The 18888-nt window shown below is 50.5% G+C and overlaps 1 protein-coding gene across 4 annotated transcripts in view; it reads left to right on the top strand.

Annotated features, from left to right (window-relative positions):
* The first annotated feature begins 2509 nt into the window (after positions 1 to 2509).
* LOC116958546 (uncharacterized) overlaps positions 2510 to 18888 on the top strand; it is a 50126-nt gene continuing 33747 nt past the window's right edge. For 2 of the 4 annotated variants that reach the window (XM_076056986.1, XM_076056985.1), the window contains exon 1: positions 2510 to 2669. In XM_076056986.1, coding sequence (XP_075913101.1) covers positions 2579 to 2669 — 91 coding nt within the window. In that variant the 5' untranslated portion in view covers positions 2510 to 2578. Of the gene's footprint in view, positions 2670 to 15149; positions 15248 to 18888 lie in introns of those variants that run through there. The other 2 variants (XM_076056984.1, XM_032981202.2) reach the window with 2 other exon arrangements.

The following is an 18888-nucleotide window of genomic DNA, read 5'->3' as shown; positions in this document are numbered from 1 at the left end:
TGTTGAGTCTATGGGGCAGTGATGAGTCTATGGGCAGTTTTGAGTCAATGGGCAGTGTTGAGTCTATGGTGCAGTGTTGAGTCTATCGGCAGTGTTGAGTCTATGGGCAGTGTTGAATCTATGGGCAGTGTTGAGTCTATGGTGCAGTGTTGAGTCTATGGTGCAGTGTTGATTCTATTGTGCAGTGCTGAGTCTATAGTGCAGTGATGAGTCTATGGGCAATGTTGAGTCTATGGGCAGTGTTGAGTCTATGGGCAGTGTTGAGTCTATGGGCAGTGTTGAGTCTATGGGGCAGTGTCAAGTCTATAGTGCAGTGATGAGTATATGGGCAGTGTTGAGTCTATGGGCAGTGTTGAGTCTATAGGCAGTGTTGAGTCTATGGGCAGTGTTGAGTCTATGGGCAGTATTGAGTCTATAGTGCAGTGATGAGTCTATGGGCAGTGTTGAGTCTATTGGGCAGTGTCGAGTCTATAGTGCAGTGATGAGTCTATGGGCAGTGTTCATTCTATGGGCAGTGTTGAGTCTATGGGCAGTGTTGAGTCTATGGGCAGTGTTGAGTCTATGGGGCAGTGTTGAGTCTATGGGCAGTGTTGAGTCTATGGTGCAGTGTTGAGTCTATGGGCAGTGTTGAGTCTATGGGCAGTGTTGAGTCTATGGGCAGTGCTGAGTCTATGGGCAGTGTTGAGTCTATGGGGCAGTGTTGAGTCTATGGTGCAGTGTTGAGTCTATGGGCAGTGTTGAGTCTATGGTGCAGTGTTGAGTCTAGGGCAGTGATGAGTCTATGGGCATTGTTGAGTTTATGGTGCAGTGTTGATTCTATGGGCAGTGCTGAGTCTGTGGGGCAGTGTTGAGTCTATGGTGCAGTGTTGAGCCTATAGGCAGTACTGAGTCTATAGTGCAGTGTTGAGTCTATGGGGCAGTGATGAGTCTATGGGCAGTTTTGAGTCAATGGGCAGTGTTGAGTCTATGGTGCAGTGTTGAGTCTATCGGCAGTGTTGAGTCTATGGGCAGTGTTGAATCTATGGGCAGTGTTGAGTCTATGGTGCAGTGTTGAGTCTATGGTGCAGTGTTGATTCTATGGTGCAGTGCTGAGTCTATAGTGCAGTGATGAGTCTATGGGCAATGTTGAGTCTATGGGCAGTGTTGAGTCTATGGGCAGTGTTGAGTCTATGGGCAGTGTTGAGTCGATGGGAAGTGTTGAGTCTATAGGGCAGTGATGAGTCTATGGGCAGTGTTGAGTCTATGGGGCAGTGTCGAGTCTATAGTGCAGTGATGAGTCTATGGGCAGTGTTGAGTCTATAGGCAGTGTTGAGTCTATAGGCAGTGTTGAGTCTATGGGCAGTGTTGAGTCTATGGGCAGTGTTGAGTCTATAGTGCAGTGATGAGTCTATGTGCAATGTTGAGTCTATGGGGCAGTGTCGAGTCTATAGTGCAGTGATGAGTCTATGGGCAGTGTTGAGTCTATGGGGCAGTGTTGAGTCTATGGGGCAGTGTTGAGTCTATGGGGAGTGTTGATTCTATGGGCAGCGTTGAGTCTATGGGCAGTTTTGAGTCTATGGGCAGTGTTGAGTCTATGGGCAGTGTTGAGTCTATGGGCAGTGTTGAGTTTATGGGCAGTGATGAGTCTATGAGCAGTGTTGAGTCTATGGTGCAGTGTTGAGTCTATGGGCAGTGATGAGTCTATGGGCAGTGTTGAGTCTATGCGAAGTGTTGAGTCTATGGGGCAGTGTTGAGTATATGGGCAGTGTTGAGGCTATGTTGCAGTGCTGAGTCTATGGTGCAGTGCTGAGTCTATGGGGCAGTGTTGAGTCTATGGGGCAGTGCTGAGTCTATGGGCAGCTAACCGTGTAAACCCCAACTTTTCCTAAATGACGTCACGGCAGTGCACCTTTTTCACTGTAAATACGTCATGGACTAGACCCTTCTGCCAAATGTACGATGACGTCACTTTCTGACGCGCGATTTACATCGCGAGTTTTTCCGTCAACTTTAGTTTTGGTATTTCATGGATGACGTCATTTGACGTCACCCTGCCGCTCAAGCGTGACGTTCCCAACACGACAATGACTTTGAAATCGAATAACGCCGCTCCGCGCTTTTGACGTCATTCAATGGTTAAAACACCGGAAGCAAGTGACGTCATTCGGCGCAGTCGTCACACCGCTCCCACAACTCTGACGGCGAGAGGGAAGAGAACTAATGACGTCATCGGAAAGCCAGTCTCCCCAAAAATAAAAATAAAACATTCTCATCGCCGAGCAATGGCGTCACGCGTCTTCGTCGTCGCGAATGAACAGACAAATGACGTCATGTAGCCCACTTTCTCCCGACCAACCACGCCGGGGCGGGGAAGAGGGAACGGACCGACAGAGATGACGTCATCGGAAAGCTAACGCGCCACAATTATTCAAATCACTGTGCTTCGACGTCACTCGCGAATGAACAGAGAAATGACGTCATGTAACCAACTTACTCCGACCAACTGCGCCGGTGGCGGGGAAGGGATGTGGGAGGAACGAGGCGAATGACGTCACGGAATCGATGGCGGATGACGTCAGGCGTCGGTTCGACGTAACTAATGACGTCATGTACCCTCTTCCCTCCCCTCCCCCTCCTCCTGCCTCAATCGCCGCTCAGCGACTCCTCCATTCGCCTTCAACTCCTTTGTGGTGAGCACCACCACCACCTCTACCACTACCACAACAACAACTACCACTACCACAACTACCACCACAACCATCACAACAACCACCACTACCACCACAACTACTACCACCACCTCTACCACTACCACAACAACAACTACCACAACTACCACCACAACCATCACAACAACCACCACTACCACCACAACAACCACCACTACCACCACAACTACCACCACTACCACCACCACCTCTATCACCACCACAACTACCACCACAACTAGCACAACCACCACAACAACCACCACTACCACCACAACTACCACCACTACCACCACCACCTCTACCACTACCACAACAACAACTACCACTACCACAACTACCACCACAACCATCACAACAACCACCACTACCACCACTACTACCACCACTACTACCACCACTACCACCACCACCTCTACCACAACAACAACTACCACTACCACAACTACCACCACAACCATCACAACAACCACCACTACCACCACAACAACCACCACAACTACCACCACTACCACCACCACCTCTATCACCACCACAACTACCACAACTACCACCACCACAACTACCACAACCACCACAACAACCACCACTACCACCACAACAACCACAACTACCACCACCACAACAACTACCACCACCACAACTACCACCACTATCACCACTACCTCTACCACCACAACTACCACCACCACAACTACCGCCTCTACCACCACCACTACCTACCACAACTACCACCACAACAACAACCACAACTACCATCACAACCACTACTACCACCACTACCACAACCACCACAACAACCACAACTACCAACACCACAACAACAACTACCACCACTACCACAACAACCACCACAACCACCACAACCACTACCACCACCACTACCACCACAACAACCACAACTACCACCACTACCACAACCATCACCTCTACCACCACAACCACCACCACCTCTACCACCACCACAATAACAACCACCACTACCACCACTACTACAACCACCACCTCTACCACCATAACTACCACCACTATCACAACCACCTCTACCACCACAACTACTACCACAACCACCACCTCTACCACCACTACCACCACAACAACCACAACCACCACAACTACCACCACTACCACAACCACCACAATAACCACAACTACCACCACAACCACCACTACCACCACTACCACCTCTACCACCAAAACTACCACAACCACTACCACCACCACTACCACAACAACGACCTCTACCACCACCACAACCACAACAACCACCACTACCAACACCAACACCACTACCACAACAACCACCTCTACCACCACCACAACAACCACCACTACCACCACCACCAACACCACAACCATCACGACCACCACCACCACAACACGCGGGGAGCGTGGGCGACGAGGAAGTGAGGAGGTGGTGGTGGTGAGGAGGTGGTAGAGTCTATGGGTCTCTGTGTGAGTCTATGGGTCTCTGTGTGGTGAGTCTGTGGGTCTCTGTGTGGTGAGTCTATGGGTCTCTGTGTGAGTGAGTCTATGGGTCTCTGTGTGAGTCTGTGGGTCTCTGTGTGAGTCTGTGGGTCTCTGTGTGAGTCTGTGGGTCTCTGTGTGGTGAGTCTGCGGGTCTCTGTGTGAGTCAATGGGTCTCTGTGTGGTGAGTCTGTGGGTCTCTGAGTGAGTCTATGGGTCTCTGTGTGGTGAGTCTGTGGGTCTCTGTGTGGTGAGTCTATGGGTCTCTGTGTGAGTCTATGGGTCTCTGTGTGGTGAGTCTATCTGTCTCTGTGTGGTGAGTTTGTGGGTTTCTGTGTGGTGAGTCTATGGGTCTCTGTGTGGTGAGTCTGTGGGTCTCTGTGTGGTGAGTCTGTGGGTCTCTGTGTCTCTGTGTGGTGAGTCTATGGGTCTCTGTGTGGTGAGTCTATGGGTCTCTGTGTGAGTGAATCTATGGGTCTCTGTGTGAGTCTATGGGTCTCTGTGTGAGTGAGTCTGTGGGTCTCTGTGTGGTGAGTCTATGGGTCTCTGTGTGAGTCTATGGGTCTCTGTGTGGTGAGTCTGCGGGTCTCTGTGTGGTGAGTCTGCGGGTCTCTGTGTGAGTGAGTCTATGGGTCTCTGTGTGGTGAGTCTATGGGTCTCTGTGTGAGTGAATCTATGGGTCTCTGTGTGAGTCTATGGGTCTCTGTGTGAGTGAGTCTATGGGTCTCTGTGTGAGTCTGTGGGTCTCTGTGTGAGTCTATGAGTCTCTGTGTGGTGAGTCTATGGGTCTCTGTGTAAGTCTGTGGGTCTCTGTGTGAGTCTGTGGGTCTCTGTGTGAGTCTATGGGTCTCTGTGTGGTGAGTCTGCGGGTTTCTGTGTGAGTCAATGGGTCTCTGTGTGAGTCTGCGGGCCTCTGTGTGAATCTGTGGGTCTTTGTGTGAATCAATGGGTCTCTGTGTGAGTCAATGGGTCTCTGTGTGAATCACTGGGGCTCTGTGTGAGTCAGTGGGTCTCTGTGTGGGTCAGTGGGTCTCTGTGTGAGTCAATGGGTTCTCTGTGTGAATCAATGGGTCTCTGTGTGAGTCAATGGGTCTTTGTGTGAGTCTATGGGTCTCTGTGTGAGTATGGGTCTCTGTGTGAGTCATTGGGTCTCTGGGTGAGTCAGTGGGTCTCTGTGTCAGTCTGTGGGTCTCTGTGTGAGTCCGTGGGTCTCTGTGTGAGTCAACCTTACTCTATGTGAGTCTATGGGTCTCTGTGTGAGTCTGTGGGTCTCTGTGTCAGTCAGTTGGTCTCCGTGTGAGTCTGTGGGTCTCTGTGGGAGTCTGTGGGTCTCTGTGTGAGTCTGTGGGTCTCTGTGTGGTGAGTCTATGGGTCTCTGTGTGGTGAGTCTATGGGTCTCTGTGGTGAGTCTGCGGGTCTTTGTGTGAGTCTGTGGGTCTCTGTGTGAGTCTGTGGGTCTCTGTGTGAGTCTGTGGGTCTCTGTGTGAGTCTGTGGGTCTCTGTGTGAGTCTGCGGTTCTATGTGTGAGTCTGTGGGTCTCTGTGTGAGTCAATGGGTCTCTGTGTGAGTCTATGAGTCTTTGAGTGAGTCTGTGGGTCTTTGTGTGAGTCATTGGGTCTCTGTGTGAGTCTGTGGGTCTCTGTGTGAGTCTGTGGGTCTCTGTGTGAGTCAATGGGTCTCTGTGTGAGTCTGTCGGCCTCTGTGTGAATCTGTGGGTCTTTGTGTGAATCAATGGGTCTCTGTGTGAGTCAATGGGTCTCTGTGTGAATCAATGGGTCTCTGTGTGAGTCAGTGGGTCTCTGTGTGGGTCAGTGGGTCTCTGTGTGAGTCAATGGGTTCTCTGTGTGAATCAATGGGTCTCTGTGTGAGTCAATGGGTCTCTGTGTGAGTCTATGGGTTTCTGTGTGAGTCATTGGGTCTCTGTGTGAGTCAGTGGGTCTCTGTGTCAGTCTGTGTGTCTCTCTGTGAGTCTGTGGGTCTCTGTGTGAGTCAATCTATCTCTGTGTGAGTCTATGGGCCTCTGTGTGAGTCTGTGGGTCTCTGTGTTAGCCAGTGGGTCTCTGTTGGAGTCTGTGGGCCTCTGTGTGAGTCTGTGGGTCTCTCTGTGAGTCTATGGGTCTTTGTGTGAGTCTATGGGTCTCTGTGTGAGTCTTTGGGTCTCTGTGTGCGTCTGTGAGGCTCTCTGTGAGTCTATGGGTCTTTATGTGAGTCTATGGGGCTCTCTGTGTGAGTCTATGGGTCTCTGTGTGAGTCATTGGGTCTCTGTGTGAGTCAGTGGGTCTCTGTGTCAGTCTGTGTGTCTCTCTGTGAGTCTGTGGGTCTCTGTGTGAGTCAATCTATCTCTGTGTGAGTCTATGGGCCTCTGTGTGAGTCTGTGGGTCTCTGTGTTAGTCAGTGGGTCTCTGTTGGAGTCTGTGGGTCTCTGTGTGAGTCTGTGGGTCTCTCTGTGAGTCTATGGGTCTTTGTGTGAGTCTATGTGTCTCTGTGTGAGTCTTTGGGTCTCTGTGTGAGTCTGTGAGGCTCTCTGTGAGTCTATGTGTCTTTATGTGAGTCTATGGGTCTCTGTGTGAGTCTATGGGTCTTTATGTGAGTCTATAGGTCTCTGTGTGAGTCTATGGGTCTCTGTGTGAGTCTGTGGGTCTCTGTGTGAGTCTGTGGGTCTCTCTGTGAGTTTATGGGACTTTGTGTAAGTCTATGGGTCTCTGTGTGAGTCTATGGGTCTTTGTGTGTGTCTATGGGTCTTTGTTGGAGTCTATGGGTCTCTGGGTGGTTCTGTGGGTCTCTATGTGAGTCTATGGGTCTCTGTGTGAGTCTATGGGTCTCTGTGTGAGTCTTTGGGTCTCTGTGTGAGTCTGTGAGGCTCTCTGTGAGTCTATGGGTCTTTATGTGAGTCTATGGGTCTCTGTTTGAGTCTATGGGTCTTTATGTGAATATATAGGTTTCTGTGTGAGTCTATGGGTCTCTGTGTGAGTCTGTGGGTCTCTGTGTGAGTCTGTGGGCCTCTCTGTGAGTCTATGGGACTTTGTGTAAGTCTATGGGTCTTTGTGTGAGTCTGTGGGTCTCTGTGTGAGTCTGTGGGTCTCTGTGTGAGTCAATGGGTCTCTATGTGAGTCTGTCGGCCTCTGTGTGAATCTGTGGGTCTTTGTGTGAATCAATGGGTCTCTGTGTGAGTCAATGGGTCTCTGTGTGAATCAATGGGTCTCTGTGCGCGTCAGTGGGTCTCTGTGTGGGTCAGTGGGTCTCTGTGTGAGTCAATGGGTTATCTGTGTGAATCAATGGGTCTCTGTGTAAGTCAATGGGTCTCTGTGTGAGTCTATGGGTCTCTGTGTGAGTCATTGGGTCTCTGTGTGAGTCAGTGGGTCTCTGGGTCAGTCTGTGGGTCTCTCTGTGAGTCTGTGGGTCTCTGTGTGAGTCAATCTATCTCTGTGTGAGTCTATGGGCCTCTGTGTGAGTCTGTGGGTCTCTGTGTTAGTCAGTGGGTCTCTGTGTGAGTCTGTGGGTCTTTCTGTGAGTCTGTGGGTCTCTGTGTGAGTCTATGGGTCTCTGTGTGAGTCATTGGGTCTCTGTGTGAGTCAGTGGGTCTCTGTGTGAGTCTGTGGGTCTTTCTGTGAGTCTGTGGGTCTCTGTGTGAGTCAATGGGTCTCTGTGTGAGTCAATGGGTCTGTGTGAGTCTGTGGGTCTCTGTGAGTCTGTGGGTCTCTGTGAGTCTGTGGGTCTCTGTGTGAATCAGTGGGGCTCTCTGTGAGTCAGTGGGTTATCTGTGTGAGTCTGTGGGTCTCTGTGTGAGTCAATGGGTCTCTGTGTGAGTCTGTGGGTCTCTTTGTGAGTCTGTGGGTCTCTGTGTGAGTCTGTTGGTCGCCGTGTGAGTCTGTTGGTCTCTGTGGGAGTCTGTGGGTCTCTGTGTGAGTCTGTGGGTCTCTGTGTGGTGAGTCTATGGGTCTCGGTGTGGTGAGTCTATGGGTCTTTGTGTGAGTCTGTGGGTCTCTGTGTGAGTCTGTTGGTCTCTGTGTGAGTCTTTGGGTCTCTGTCTGAGTCTGTGGTTCTCTGTGTTGTGAGTCTATAGGTCTCTTTGTGGTGAGTCTTTGGGTCTCTGTGTGGTGAGTCTGTGGGTCTCTGTGTGAGTCTATGGGCCTCTTTGCGAGTCTATGGGTCTCTGTGTTAGTCAATGGGTCTTTGTGTGAGTCTGCGTGTCTCTGTGTGAGTCTTTGGGTCTGCGTGTGAGTCTGTGGGTCTCTGTGTGAGTCTGTGGGTCTCTGTGTGAGGCTGTGGGTCTCTGTGTGAGTCTGTGGGTCTCTGTGTGAGTCTGTGGGTCTCTGTGTGGTGAGTCTGTGGGTCTCTGTATGGTGAGTCTATGGGTCTCGTGTGAGTCTGTGGGTCTCTATGTGTGATTCAATGGGTCTCTTTGTGAGTCTATGGGTCTCTGTGTGAGTCTATGGGTCTCTGTGTGAGTGTATGGGTCTCTTGTGTGAGGCAATGGTTCTCTGTCTGATTCAATTTGGTCTCTCTGTGAGTCTTTGGGTCTCTGTGTGAGTCAATGGGTCTCTCTGTGAGTCTCTGGGTCTCTGTGTGAGTCAATGGGGCTCTCTGTGAGTCTGTGGGTCTCTGTGTGAGTCTATTGTTCTCTGTGTGAGTCTATTGTTCTCTGTGTGAGTCTGTGCTTCTCTGTGTGAATCAGTAGGTCTCTGTGTGGGTCAATGGGTCTCTGTGTGAGTTTGTGGGTCTCTTTGTGAGTCTGTGGGTCACTGTGTGGTGAGTCTATGGGTCTGTGTGAGTATGTGGGTCTCTGTGTGAGTCTGTACGTCTCTGTATGGTGAGTCAATGGGTCTTTGTGTGCGTATTGTTCTCTGTGTGAGCCTGTGCTTCTCTGTGTGAATCAGTGGGTCTCTGTGGGTCAATGGGTCTCTGTGTGAGTCAATGGGTCTCTGTGTGAGTCAATGGGTCTCTGTGAGAGTCTGTGGGTCTCTTTGTGAATCAATGGGTCTCTGTGTGAATCTATGGTTCTCTGTGCGAGTCAATGGGTCTATGTGTGAGTCTATGGGTTCTCTGTGTGAGTCTGTGGGTCTCTATTTGAGTCTATGGGTCTCTGTGTGAGTCTATGGGTCTCTGTGTGAGTCTATGGGTCTTTGAGTGAGTGACTGGGTCTCTGTATAAGTCAATGGGTCTCTGTGTGAGTCAGTGGGTCTCTGTTTGAGTCTATGGGTCTCTGTGTGAGTCTGTAGGTCTCTATGTTGTGAGTCTATGGGTCTCTGTGTGGTGAGTCTATAGGTCTCTTTGTGGTGAGTCTGTGGGTCTCTGTGTGAGTCTATGGGTCTCTTTGTGTGTCTATGGGTCTCTGTGTGAGTCTGTGGGTCTCTGTGTGAGGCTGTGGGTCTCTGTGTGAGGCTGTGGGTCTCTGTGTGAGTCTGTGGGTCTCTATGTGTGATTCAATGGGTCTTTTTGTGAGTCTATGGGTCTCTTTTTGAGTTTATGGGTCTCTGTGTGAGTCTATGGGTCTCTGTGTTAGTCTATGGGTCTCTGTGTGAGTCTGTGGGTCTCTGTTTGAGTCTATGGGTCTCCGTGTGAGTCTATGGGTCTCCGTGTGAGTCTATGGGTCTCTGTGTGAGTCTGTGGGTCTCTGTGTGAGTCTATGGGTCTCTGTGTAAGTCTATGGTTCTCTGTGTGAGTCTGTGGGTCTCTGTGTGAGTCTGTGGGTCTCTGTGTGGTGAGTCAATGGGTCTCTGTGAGAGTCTATGGGTCTCTGTGTGAGTCTATGGGTCTCTGTGTGAGTCTATGGCTCTCTGTGTGAGTCTGTGGGTCTCTGCGTTGTGAGTCTATGGGTCTCTGTGTGAGTCTGTGGTTCTCTGTGTGAGTCTATGAGTCTCTGTGTTGTGAGTCTATGGGTCTCTGTGTGAGTCTATGGGTCTCTGTGTTGTGAGTCTATGGGTCTCGGTGTGAGTCTATGGGTCTCTGTGTTGTGAGTTTTTGGGTCTCTGTGTGAGTCTATGGGTCTCTGTGTTGTGAGTCTATGGGTCTCTGTGTTGTGAGTCTATGGGTCTCTCTGTGTGGTGAGTCTATGGGTCTCTGTGTGAGTCTGTGGGTCTCTTTGTGAGTCTGTGGGTCTCTGTTTGAGTCTATGGGTCTCTGTGTGAGTCTATGGGTCTCTGTGTGAGTCTGTGGTTCTCTGTGTTGTGAGTCTATAGGTCTCTTTGTGGTGAGTCTTTGGGTTTCTGTGTGGTGAGTCTGTGGGTCTCTGTGTGAGTCTATGGGCCTCTTTGTGAGTCTATGGGTCTCTGTGTTAGTCAATGGGTCTTTGTGTGAGTCTGCGGGTCTCTGTGTGAGTCTGTGGGTCTGTGTGTGAGTCTATGGGTCTCTGTGTTAGTCAATGGGTCTATGTGTGAGTCTATGGGTTCTCTGTGTGAGTCTGTGGGTCTCTATTTGAGTCTATGGGTCTCTGTGTGAGTCTATGGGTCTCTGTGTGAGTCTATGGGTCTTTGAGTGAGTGACTGGGTCTCTGTATAAGTCAATGGGTCTCTGTGTGAGTCAGTGGGTCTCTGTTTGAGTCTATGGGTCTCTGTGTGAGTCTGTAGGTCTCTATGTTGTGAGTCTATGGGTCTCTGTGTGGTGAGTCTATAGGTCTCTTTGTGGTGAGTCTGTGGGTCTCTGTGTGAGTCTATGGGTCTCTTTGTGTGTCTATGGGTCTCTGTGTGAGTCTGTGGGTCTCTGTGTGAGGCTGTGGGTCTCTGTGTGAGGCTGTGGGTCTCTGTGTGAGTCCAGGGGTCTCTGTGTGGTGAGTCTGTGGGTCACTGTATGGTGAGTCTATGGGTCTCTGTGTGAGTCTGTGGGTCTCTATGTGTGATTCAATGGGTCTTTTTGTGAGTCTATGGGTCTCTTTTTGAGTTTATGGGTCTCTGTGTGAGTCTATGGGTCTCTGTGTTAGTCTATGGGTCTCTGTGTGAGTCTGTGGGTCTCTGTTTGAGTCTATGGGTCTCCGTGTGAGTCTATGGGTCTCCGTGTGAGTCTATGGGTCTCTGTGTGAGTCTGTGGGTCTCTGTGTGAGTCTATGGGTCTCTGTGTGAGTCTATGGTTCTCTGTGTGAGTCTGTGGGTCTCTGTGTGAGTCTGTGGGTCTCTGTGTGGTGAGTCAATGGGTCTCTGTGAGAGTCTATGGGTCTCTGTGTGAGTCTATGGGTCTCTGTGTGAGTCTATGGCTCTCTGTGTGAGTCTGTGGGTCTCTGCGTTGTGAGTCTATGGGTCTCTGTGTGAGTCTGTGGTTCTCTGTGTGAGTCTATGAGTCTCTGTGTTGTGAGTCTATGGGTCTCTGTGTGAGTCTATGGGTCTCTGTGTTGTGAGTCTATGGGTCTCTGTGTGAGTCTATGGGTCTCTGTGTTGTGAGTTTTTGGGTCTCTGTGTGAGTCTGTGGTTCTCTGTGTGAGTCTATGGGTCTCTGTGTTGTGAGTCTATGGGTCTCTGTGTGAGTCTGTGGGTCTCTTTGTGAGTCTGTGGGTCTCTGTTTGAGTCTATGGGTCTCTGTGTGAGTCTATGGGTCTCTGTGTGAGTCTGTGGTTCTCTGTGTTGTGAGTCTATAGGTCTCTTTGTGGTGAGTCTTTGGGTTTCTGTGTGGTGAGTCTGTGGGTCTCTGTGTGAGTCTATGGGCCTCTTTGTGAGTCTATGGGTCTCTGTGTTAGTCAATGGGTCTTTGTGTGAGTCTGCGGGTCTCTGTGTGAGTCTGTGGGTCTGTGTGTGAGTCTTTGGGTCTGCGTGTGGTGAGTCTGTGGGTCTCTGTATGGTGAGTCTATGGGTCTCGTGTGAGTCTGTGGGTCTCTATGTGTGATTCAATGGGTCTCTTTGTGAGTCTATGGGTCTCTGTGTGAGTCTATGGGTCTCTGTGTGAGTGTATGGGTCTCTTGTGTGAGTCAATGGTTCTCTGTCTGATTCAATTTGGACTCTCTGTGAGTCTTTGGGTCTCTGTGTGAGTCAATGGGTCTCTCTGTGAGTCTCTGGGTCTCTGTGTGAGTCAATGGGGCTCTCTGTGAGTCTGTGGGTCTCTGTGTGAGTCAATGGGGCTCTGTGTGAGTCTATTGTTCTCTGTGTGAGTCTGTGCTTCTCTGTGTGAATCAGTAGGTCTCTGTGTGGGTCAATGGGTCTCTGTGTGAGTTTGTGGGTCTCTTTGTGAGTCTGTGGGTCACTGTGTGGTGAGTCTATGGGTCTGTGTGAGTATGTGGGTCTCTGTGTGAGTCTGTACGTCTCTGTATGGCGAGTCAATGGGTCTCTGTGTGCGTATTGTGCTCTGTGTGAGTCTGTGCTTCTCTGTGTGAATCAGTGGGTCTCTGTGGGTCAATGGGTCTCTGTGTGAGTCAATGGGTCTCTGTGTGAGTCAATGGGTCTCTGTGAGAGTCTGTGGGTCTCTTTGTGAATCAATGGGTCTCTGTGTGAATCTTTGGTTCTCTGTGCGAGTCAATGGGTCTATGTGTGAGTCTATGGGTTCTCTGTGTGAGTCTGTGGGTCTCTATTTGAGTCTATGGGTCTCTGTGTGAGTCTATGGGTCTCTGTGTGAGTCTATGGGTCTTTGAGTGAGTGACTGGGTCTCTGTATAAGTCAATGGGTCTCTGTGTGAGTCAGTGGGTCTCTGTTTGAGTCTATGGGTCTCTGTGTGAGTCTGTAGGTCTCTGTGTTGTGAGTCTATGGGTCTCTGTGTGGTGAGTCTATAGGCCTCTTTGTGGTGAGTCTGTGGGTCTCTGTGTGAGTCTATGGGTCTCTTTGTGAGTCTATGGGTCTCTGTGTGAGTCTGTGAGTCTCTGTGTGAGGCTGTGGGTCTCTGTGTGAGTCTGTGGGTCTCTGTGTGGTGAGTCTGTGGGTCTCTGTATGGTGAGTCTATGGGTCTCTGTGTGAGTCTGTGGGTCTCTATGTGTGATTCAATGGGTCTCTTTGTGAGTCTATGGGTCTCTGTGTGAGTCTATGGGTCTCTGTTTGAGTTTATGGGTCTCTGTGTGAGTCTATGGGTCTCTGTGTTAGTCTATGGGTCTCTGTGTGAGTCTGTGGGTCTCTGTTTGAGTCTATGGCTCTCCGTGTGAGTCTAAGGGTCTCCGTGTGAGTCTATGGGTCTCTGTGTGAGTCTGTGGGTCTCTGTGTGAGTCTATGGGTCTCTGTGTGAGTCTATGGGTCTCTGTGTGAGTCTGTGGGTCTCTGTGTGAGTCTGTGGGGCTCTGTGTAAGTCTGTGGGACTCTGTGTGAGTCTGTGGGTCTCTGTGTGAGTCTGTGGGTCTCTGTGTGAGTCTGTGGGTCTCTGTGTGAGTCTGTGGGTCTCTGTGTGGTGAGTCAATGGGTCTCTGTGAGAGTCTATGGGTCTCTGTTTGAGTCTATGGGTCTCTGTGTGAGTCTATGGCTCTCTGTGTGAGTCTGTGGGTCTCTGCGTTGTGAGTCTATGGGTCTCTGTGTGAGTCTGTGGTTCTCTGTGTGAGTCTATGGGTCTCTGTGTTGTGAGTCTATGGGTCTCTGTGTGAGTCTATGGGTCTCTGTGTGAGTCTGTGGGTCTCTGTGTGAGTCTATGGGTCTCTGTGTGAGTCTGTGGGTCTCTGTGTGAGTCTATGGGTCTCTGTGTTGTGAGTCTATGGGTCTCTGTGTTGTGAGTCTATGGGTCTCTGTGTGAGTCTGTGGTTCTCTGTGTGAGTCTATGGGTCTCTGTGTGGTGAGTGTATGGGTCTCTGTGTGGTGAGTCTATGGGTCTCTGTGTGGTGAGTCTATGGGTCTCTGTGTTGTGAGTCTATGGGTCTCTGTGTTGTGAGTCTATGGGTCTCTGAGTGAGTCTGTGGGTCTCTGTGTAAGTCTATGGGTCTCTGAGTGAGTCTGTGGGTCCCTGTGTGAGTCTATGGGTCTCTGTGTGAGTCTATGGGTCTCTGTGTGAGTCTGTGGGTCTCTGTGTGAGTCTGTGGGTCCCTGTGTGAGTCTATGGGTCTCTGTGTGGTGAGTCTGTGGGTCTCTGTGTGGTGAGTCTGTGGGTCTCTGTGGTGAGTCTGTGGGTCTCTGTGTGTGAGTCTATGGGTCTCTGTGTGAGTGAGTCTATGGGTCTCTGTGTGAGTCTGTGGGTCTCTGTGTTGTGAGTCTGTGGGTCTCTGTGTGAGTGAGTCTGTGGGTCTCTGTGTGAGTGAGTCTGTGGGTCTCTGTGTTGTGAGTCTATGGGTCTCTGAGTGAGACTGTGGGTCTCTGTGTGGTGAGTCTGTGGGTCTCTGTATGGTGAGTCTGTGGTTCTCTGTGGTGAGTCTGTGGGTCTCTGTGTGAGTGAGTCTATGGGTCTCTGTGGGAGTGAGTCTTTGGGTCTCTGTGTTGTGAGTCTATGGGTCTCTGTGTGAGTGAGTCTATGGGTCTCTGTGTGAGTGAGTCTGTGGGTCTCTGTGTGCGAGTATATGGGTCTCTGTGTGGTGAGTCTGTGGGTCTCTGTGTGAGTGAGTCTATGGGTCTCTGTGTTGTGAGTCTATGGGTCTCTGTGTGAGTCTATGGGTCTCTGTGTGATTGAGTCTATGGGTCTCTGTGTGGGTGAGTCTGTGGGTCTCTGTGTGAGTTAGTCTATGGGTCTCTGTGTGAGTCTGTGGGTCTCTGTGTTGTGAGTCTATGGGTCTCTGTGTGGTGAGTCTGTGGGTCTCTGTGTTGTGAGTCTATGGGTCTCTGTGTGGTGAGTCTATGGGTCTCTGTGGTGAGTCTGTGGGTCTCTGTGTGGTGAGTCTATGGGTCTCTGTGTGGTGAGTCTATGGTTCTCTGTGTGGTGAGTCTATGGGTCTCTGTGTGAGTCTGTGGGTCTCTGTGTGAGTCTGTGGGTCTCTGTGTGAGTCTGTGGGTCTCTGTGTGAGTCTGTGGGTCTCTGTGTGGTGAGTCTATGGGTATCTGTGTGAGTCTGTGGGTCTCTGTGTGGTGAGTCTGTGGTTCTCTGTGTGAGTCTGTGGGTCTCTGTGTGAGTCTATGGGTCTCTGTGTGGTGAGTCTATGGGTCTCTGTGTGAGTCTGTGGTTCTCTGTGTGAGTCTGTGGGTCTCTGTGTGAGTCTGTGGGTCTCTGTGTGAGTCTGTGGGCCCTGCACCTCGAGACTCGAGTTCGCCTCCCGTTCACCGACGCCACCTCCACTAAAGGTTTCGGCGGCAGCGGCAACCGCAGCAAATTTCTGTACCGGAACCTGTGGTGGTCACCCCTAGGTCGACTCAGCCGTCATTATCATCGTCACCAACGCCACCATCACCACCACTACCGTCATCATCAACACCACCATTACCATCATCATCAACACCACTGCCATCGTCACCACTGTCACCATCATCGTCACCACTACCATCATCATCAACACCACCATTACCATCATCATCAACACCACTGCCATCGTCACCACTGTCACCATCATCAACACCACTACCAACATCATCAACACCACTGCCACCATCAACACCACTATCACCATCATCACCACTGTCACCATCATCAACACAACTATCACCATCATCAACACCACTGCCATCGTCACCACTGTCACCATCATCAACACCACTATCACCATCATCAACACCACTGCCACCATCAACACCACTATCACCATCATCAACACCACTGTCACCATCATCAACACAACTATCACCATCATCAACACCACTGCCATCGTCACCACTGTCACCATCATCAACACCACTGTCATCATCATCACCACCACTATCACCATCATCGTCACCACTCTCACCATCATCACCACCACTGTCACCATCATCACTACCACTGTCATCATCATCACCACCACTGTCATCATCATCACCACCACCACTATCACCATTATCACCAACGCCGCCATCATCACCACTGTCACCATCAACACCACTGCCATCATCACCACTGTCACCATCATCAGCACCACTGCCATCACCACCACTACCATCGTCATCACCACCACTGTCATCATCATCACCACTATCACCATTATCACCAAGGCCGCCATCACCACCACTACCATCATCATCACCACCACCACTATCACCATCATCACCATCATCACCACTACCATCATCATCACCACTATCATCATCACCATCACCACCGCTATAATCACCATCACCACCACAACCACTACCGTCATCATCACCACTGTCACCACCACCTCTACCATCATCACCATCATCACCACTGGCACCACCATCATCACCATCATCACGACCACCATTATCACCACCATCACCACAATCACCATCATCACCACCATCATCACCATCACCACCATCACCACCATCATCATCATCACCACTATCACCATCATCACCACCGCCGTCCCCACCACTACCATCATCATCACTATCATTATCACCATCACCACTATCACCTCCACCACTATCACTATCATCACCTCCGCTATCACCACAACTACCATCATCACCACCACCACTATCATCACCATCATCACTACCACTATCACCATCATCACCACTATCACCATCATCACCACCACTTTCACCATCACCACCACCACCACCATCATCACCTCCACCATCACCACCATCATCATCACCACCATCACCACCACCATCATCACCACCACCATCACCACCATCATCACCTCCACCATCACCACCATCATCACCTCCACCATCACCACCATCATCATCACCACCATCACCACCACCATCACCACCACCATCATCACCTCCACCATCACCATCATCATCACCTCCACCATCACCACCATCACCACCATCACCACCACTGTCATCATCACGGCCACCGCGCTTGCATCTCTCTCCCCATGGCTGGGAGATGTTGACTACCTCGCTTAGTATACAGGAGGTCGTGGGTTCGATCCTGACCCTGATGATGCCTGCTGATGTACTTGTGGAGTCTGCGTCTCTCTCTCTGTGGTGAGATGTTGACTACCTCGCCTGGTACGCAGGAGGTCGTGGGTTCGATCCCCGACCCTGACGATGCCTGTAGCCACTGTAGCTCATGAGATGTTGACTACCTCGCCTGGTACGCAGGAGGTCGTGGGTTCGATCCCCGACCCTGACGATGCCTGTAGCCACTGTAGCTCGTGAGATGTTGACTACCTCGCCTGGTACACAGGAGGTCGTGGGTTCTATCCCGACCCTGACGAGGACTCTTCTCAGAGTCCTCTGTTCTCCCCTCCACGTTTCGAGTCGACGTCACTGACGCGTTCAGAGGATTTGAGTTCCGCTATGAATGTCCACGTGGTGGTGATGACGTCATCCCACGTGAAGATGTTGACGTCAGCCCACGTGGTTGAGCTGCTTCTGATGAAGTATCTACTACACAGTAGTTCAGTGCGGTCTTACACCTGGTAACATCAACATTTTTCATATATAAATATAAAACAATACTTTTTATTGTTTCCCTTCTCCGTGACTTTACCGAAAGAACCAAGAATATTAATCCCTGCAGTCACGAAAGCTTTAAATCGAAACATCAACATTGTTTAGTTTTAGTGTGGGTCCCTATGCGTGTGGGTCTCTGTGGGTCTCTATGAGTGTGTGTCTCTATGGGTCTCTGAGTATGGGTCTTTGTGGGTATCTGAGTATGGGTCTCTGTGGGTCTCTATGTATATGGGTCTCTGTTTGGTCTCTATGAGTCTGGGTCTCTGTGGGTTTCTATGAGTATGGGTCTCTGTGGGTCTCTATGAGTGTGGGTCTCTGTGGGTCTCTCAGTGTGGGTCTCTGTGGGTATCTGAGTATGGATCTCTGTGGGAATCTGAGTACGGGTCTCTGTGGGTCTCTATGAGTGTGGGTCTCTGTGGGTCTCTATGAGTGTGGGTCTCTGTGGGTCTCTATGTGTATGGGTCTCTGTGGGTCTCTATGAGTTTGGGTCTCTGTGGGTCTCTATGAGTGTGGGTCTCTGTGGGTCTCTATGTGTATGGGTCTCTGTGGGTCTCTATGAGTTTGGGTCTCTTTGGGTCTCTATGAGTGTGGGTCTCTGTGGGTCTCTATGAGTTTGGGTCTCTGTGGGTCTCTGAGTGTGGGTCTCTGTGGGTCTCTATGGGTCTCTATGAGTATGGGTCTCTGTGGGTCTCTATGTGTATGGATCTCTGTGGGTCTCTATGAGTATGGGTCTCTATGAGTCTCTATGAGTATGGGTCTCTGTGGGTATCTATGTATATGGGTCTCTGTGGGTCTCTATGTATATGGGTCTCTGTGGGTCTCTATGAGTTTCGGTCTCTGAGTATGGGTCTCTGTGGGTCTCTGAGTGTGGGTCTATGAGTATGGGTCTCTGTGGGTCTCTGTGGGTCTCTGAGTGTGGGTCTATGAGTATGGGTCTCTGTGGGTCTCTATGTTTATGGGTCTCTGTGGGTCTCTATGAGTATGGGTCTCTGTGGGTCTGTATGTATATGGGTCTCTGTGGGTATCTGAGTACGGTTCTCTGTGGGTCTCTGTATATGGGTCTCTGTGGGTCTCTATGAGTGTGGGTCTCTATGGGCCTCTATGGGCCTCTATGAGTATGGGTCTCTGTGGGTCTCTATGAGTGTGAGTCTCTGTGGGTCTCTATGAGTTTGGGTATCTGTGGGTCTCTATGACCATGGCTCTCTGAATCTGTATGGGTCTCTGTGGGTCTGTATGGGTCTCTATGAGTCTGTATGGGTCTCTGTGGGTCTCTGTGGGTCTATATGAGTGGGAACCCTACACCTGGTAACAAGATCAACAAAGTTTTAGTTCTGAGGATCGATGACAAACTATGATAATTGTTTTTTTTACCCTTTTATCTGGCAATAAAACTGACACCTTTTTTACAAGGA

Source organism: Petromyzon marinus, chromosome 79, assembly GCF_048934315.1.
Source record: "Petromyzon marinus isolate PM22_M1 ecotype Great Lakes invasive population chromosome 79, UKy_Petmar_22M1.pri1.0, whole genome shotgun sequence".
Lineage (NCBI taxonomy): Eukaryota > Metazoa > Chordata > Hyperoartia > Petromyzontiformes > Petromyzontidae > Petromyzon > Petromyzon marinus.
The sequence above is the reverse complement of the archived record's forward strand: the minus strand, read 5'-3'. Positions and strand labels throughout refer to the sequence as shown.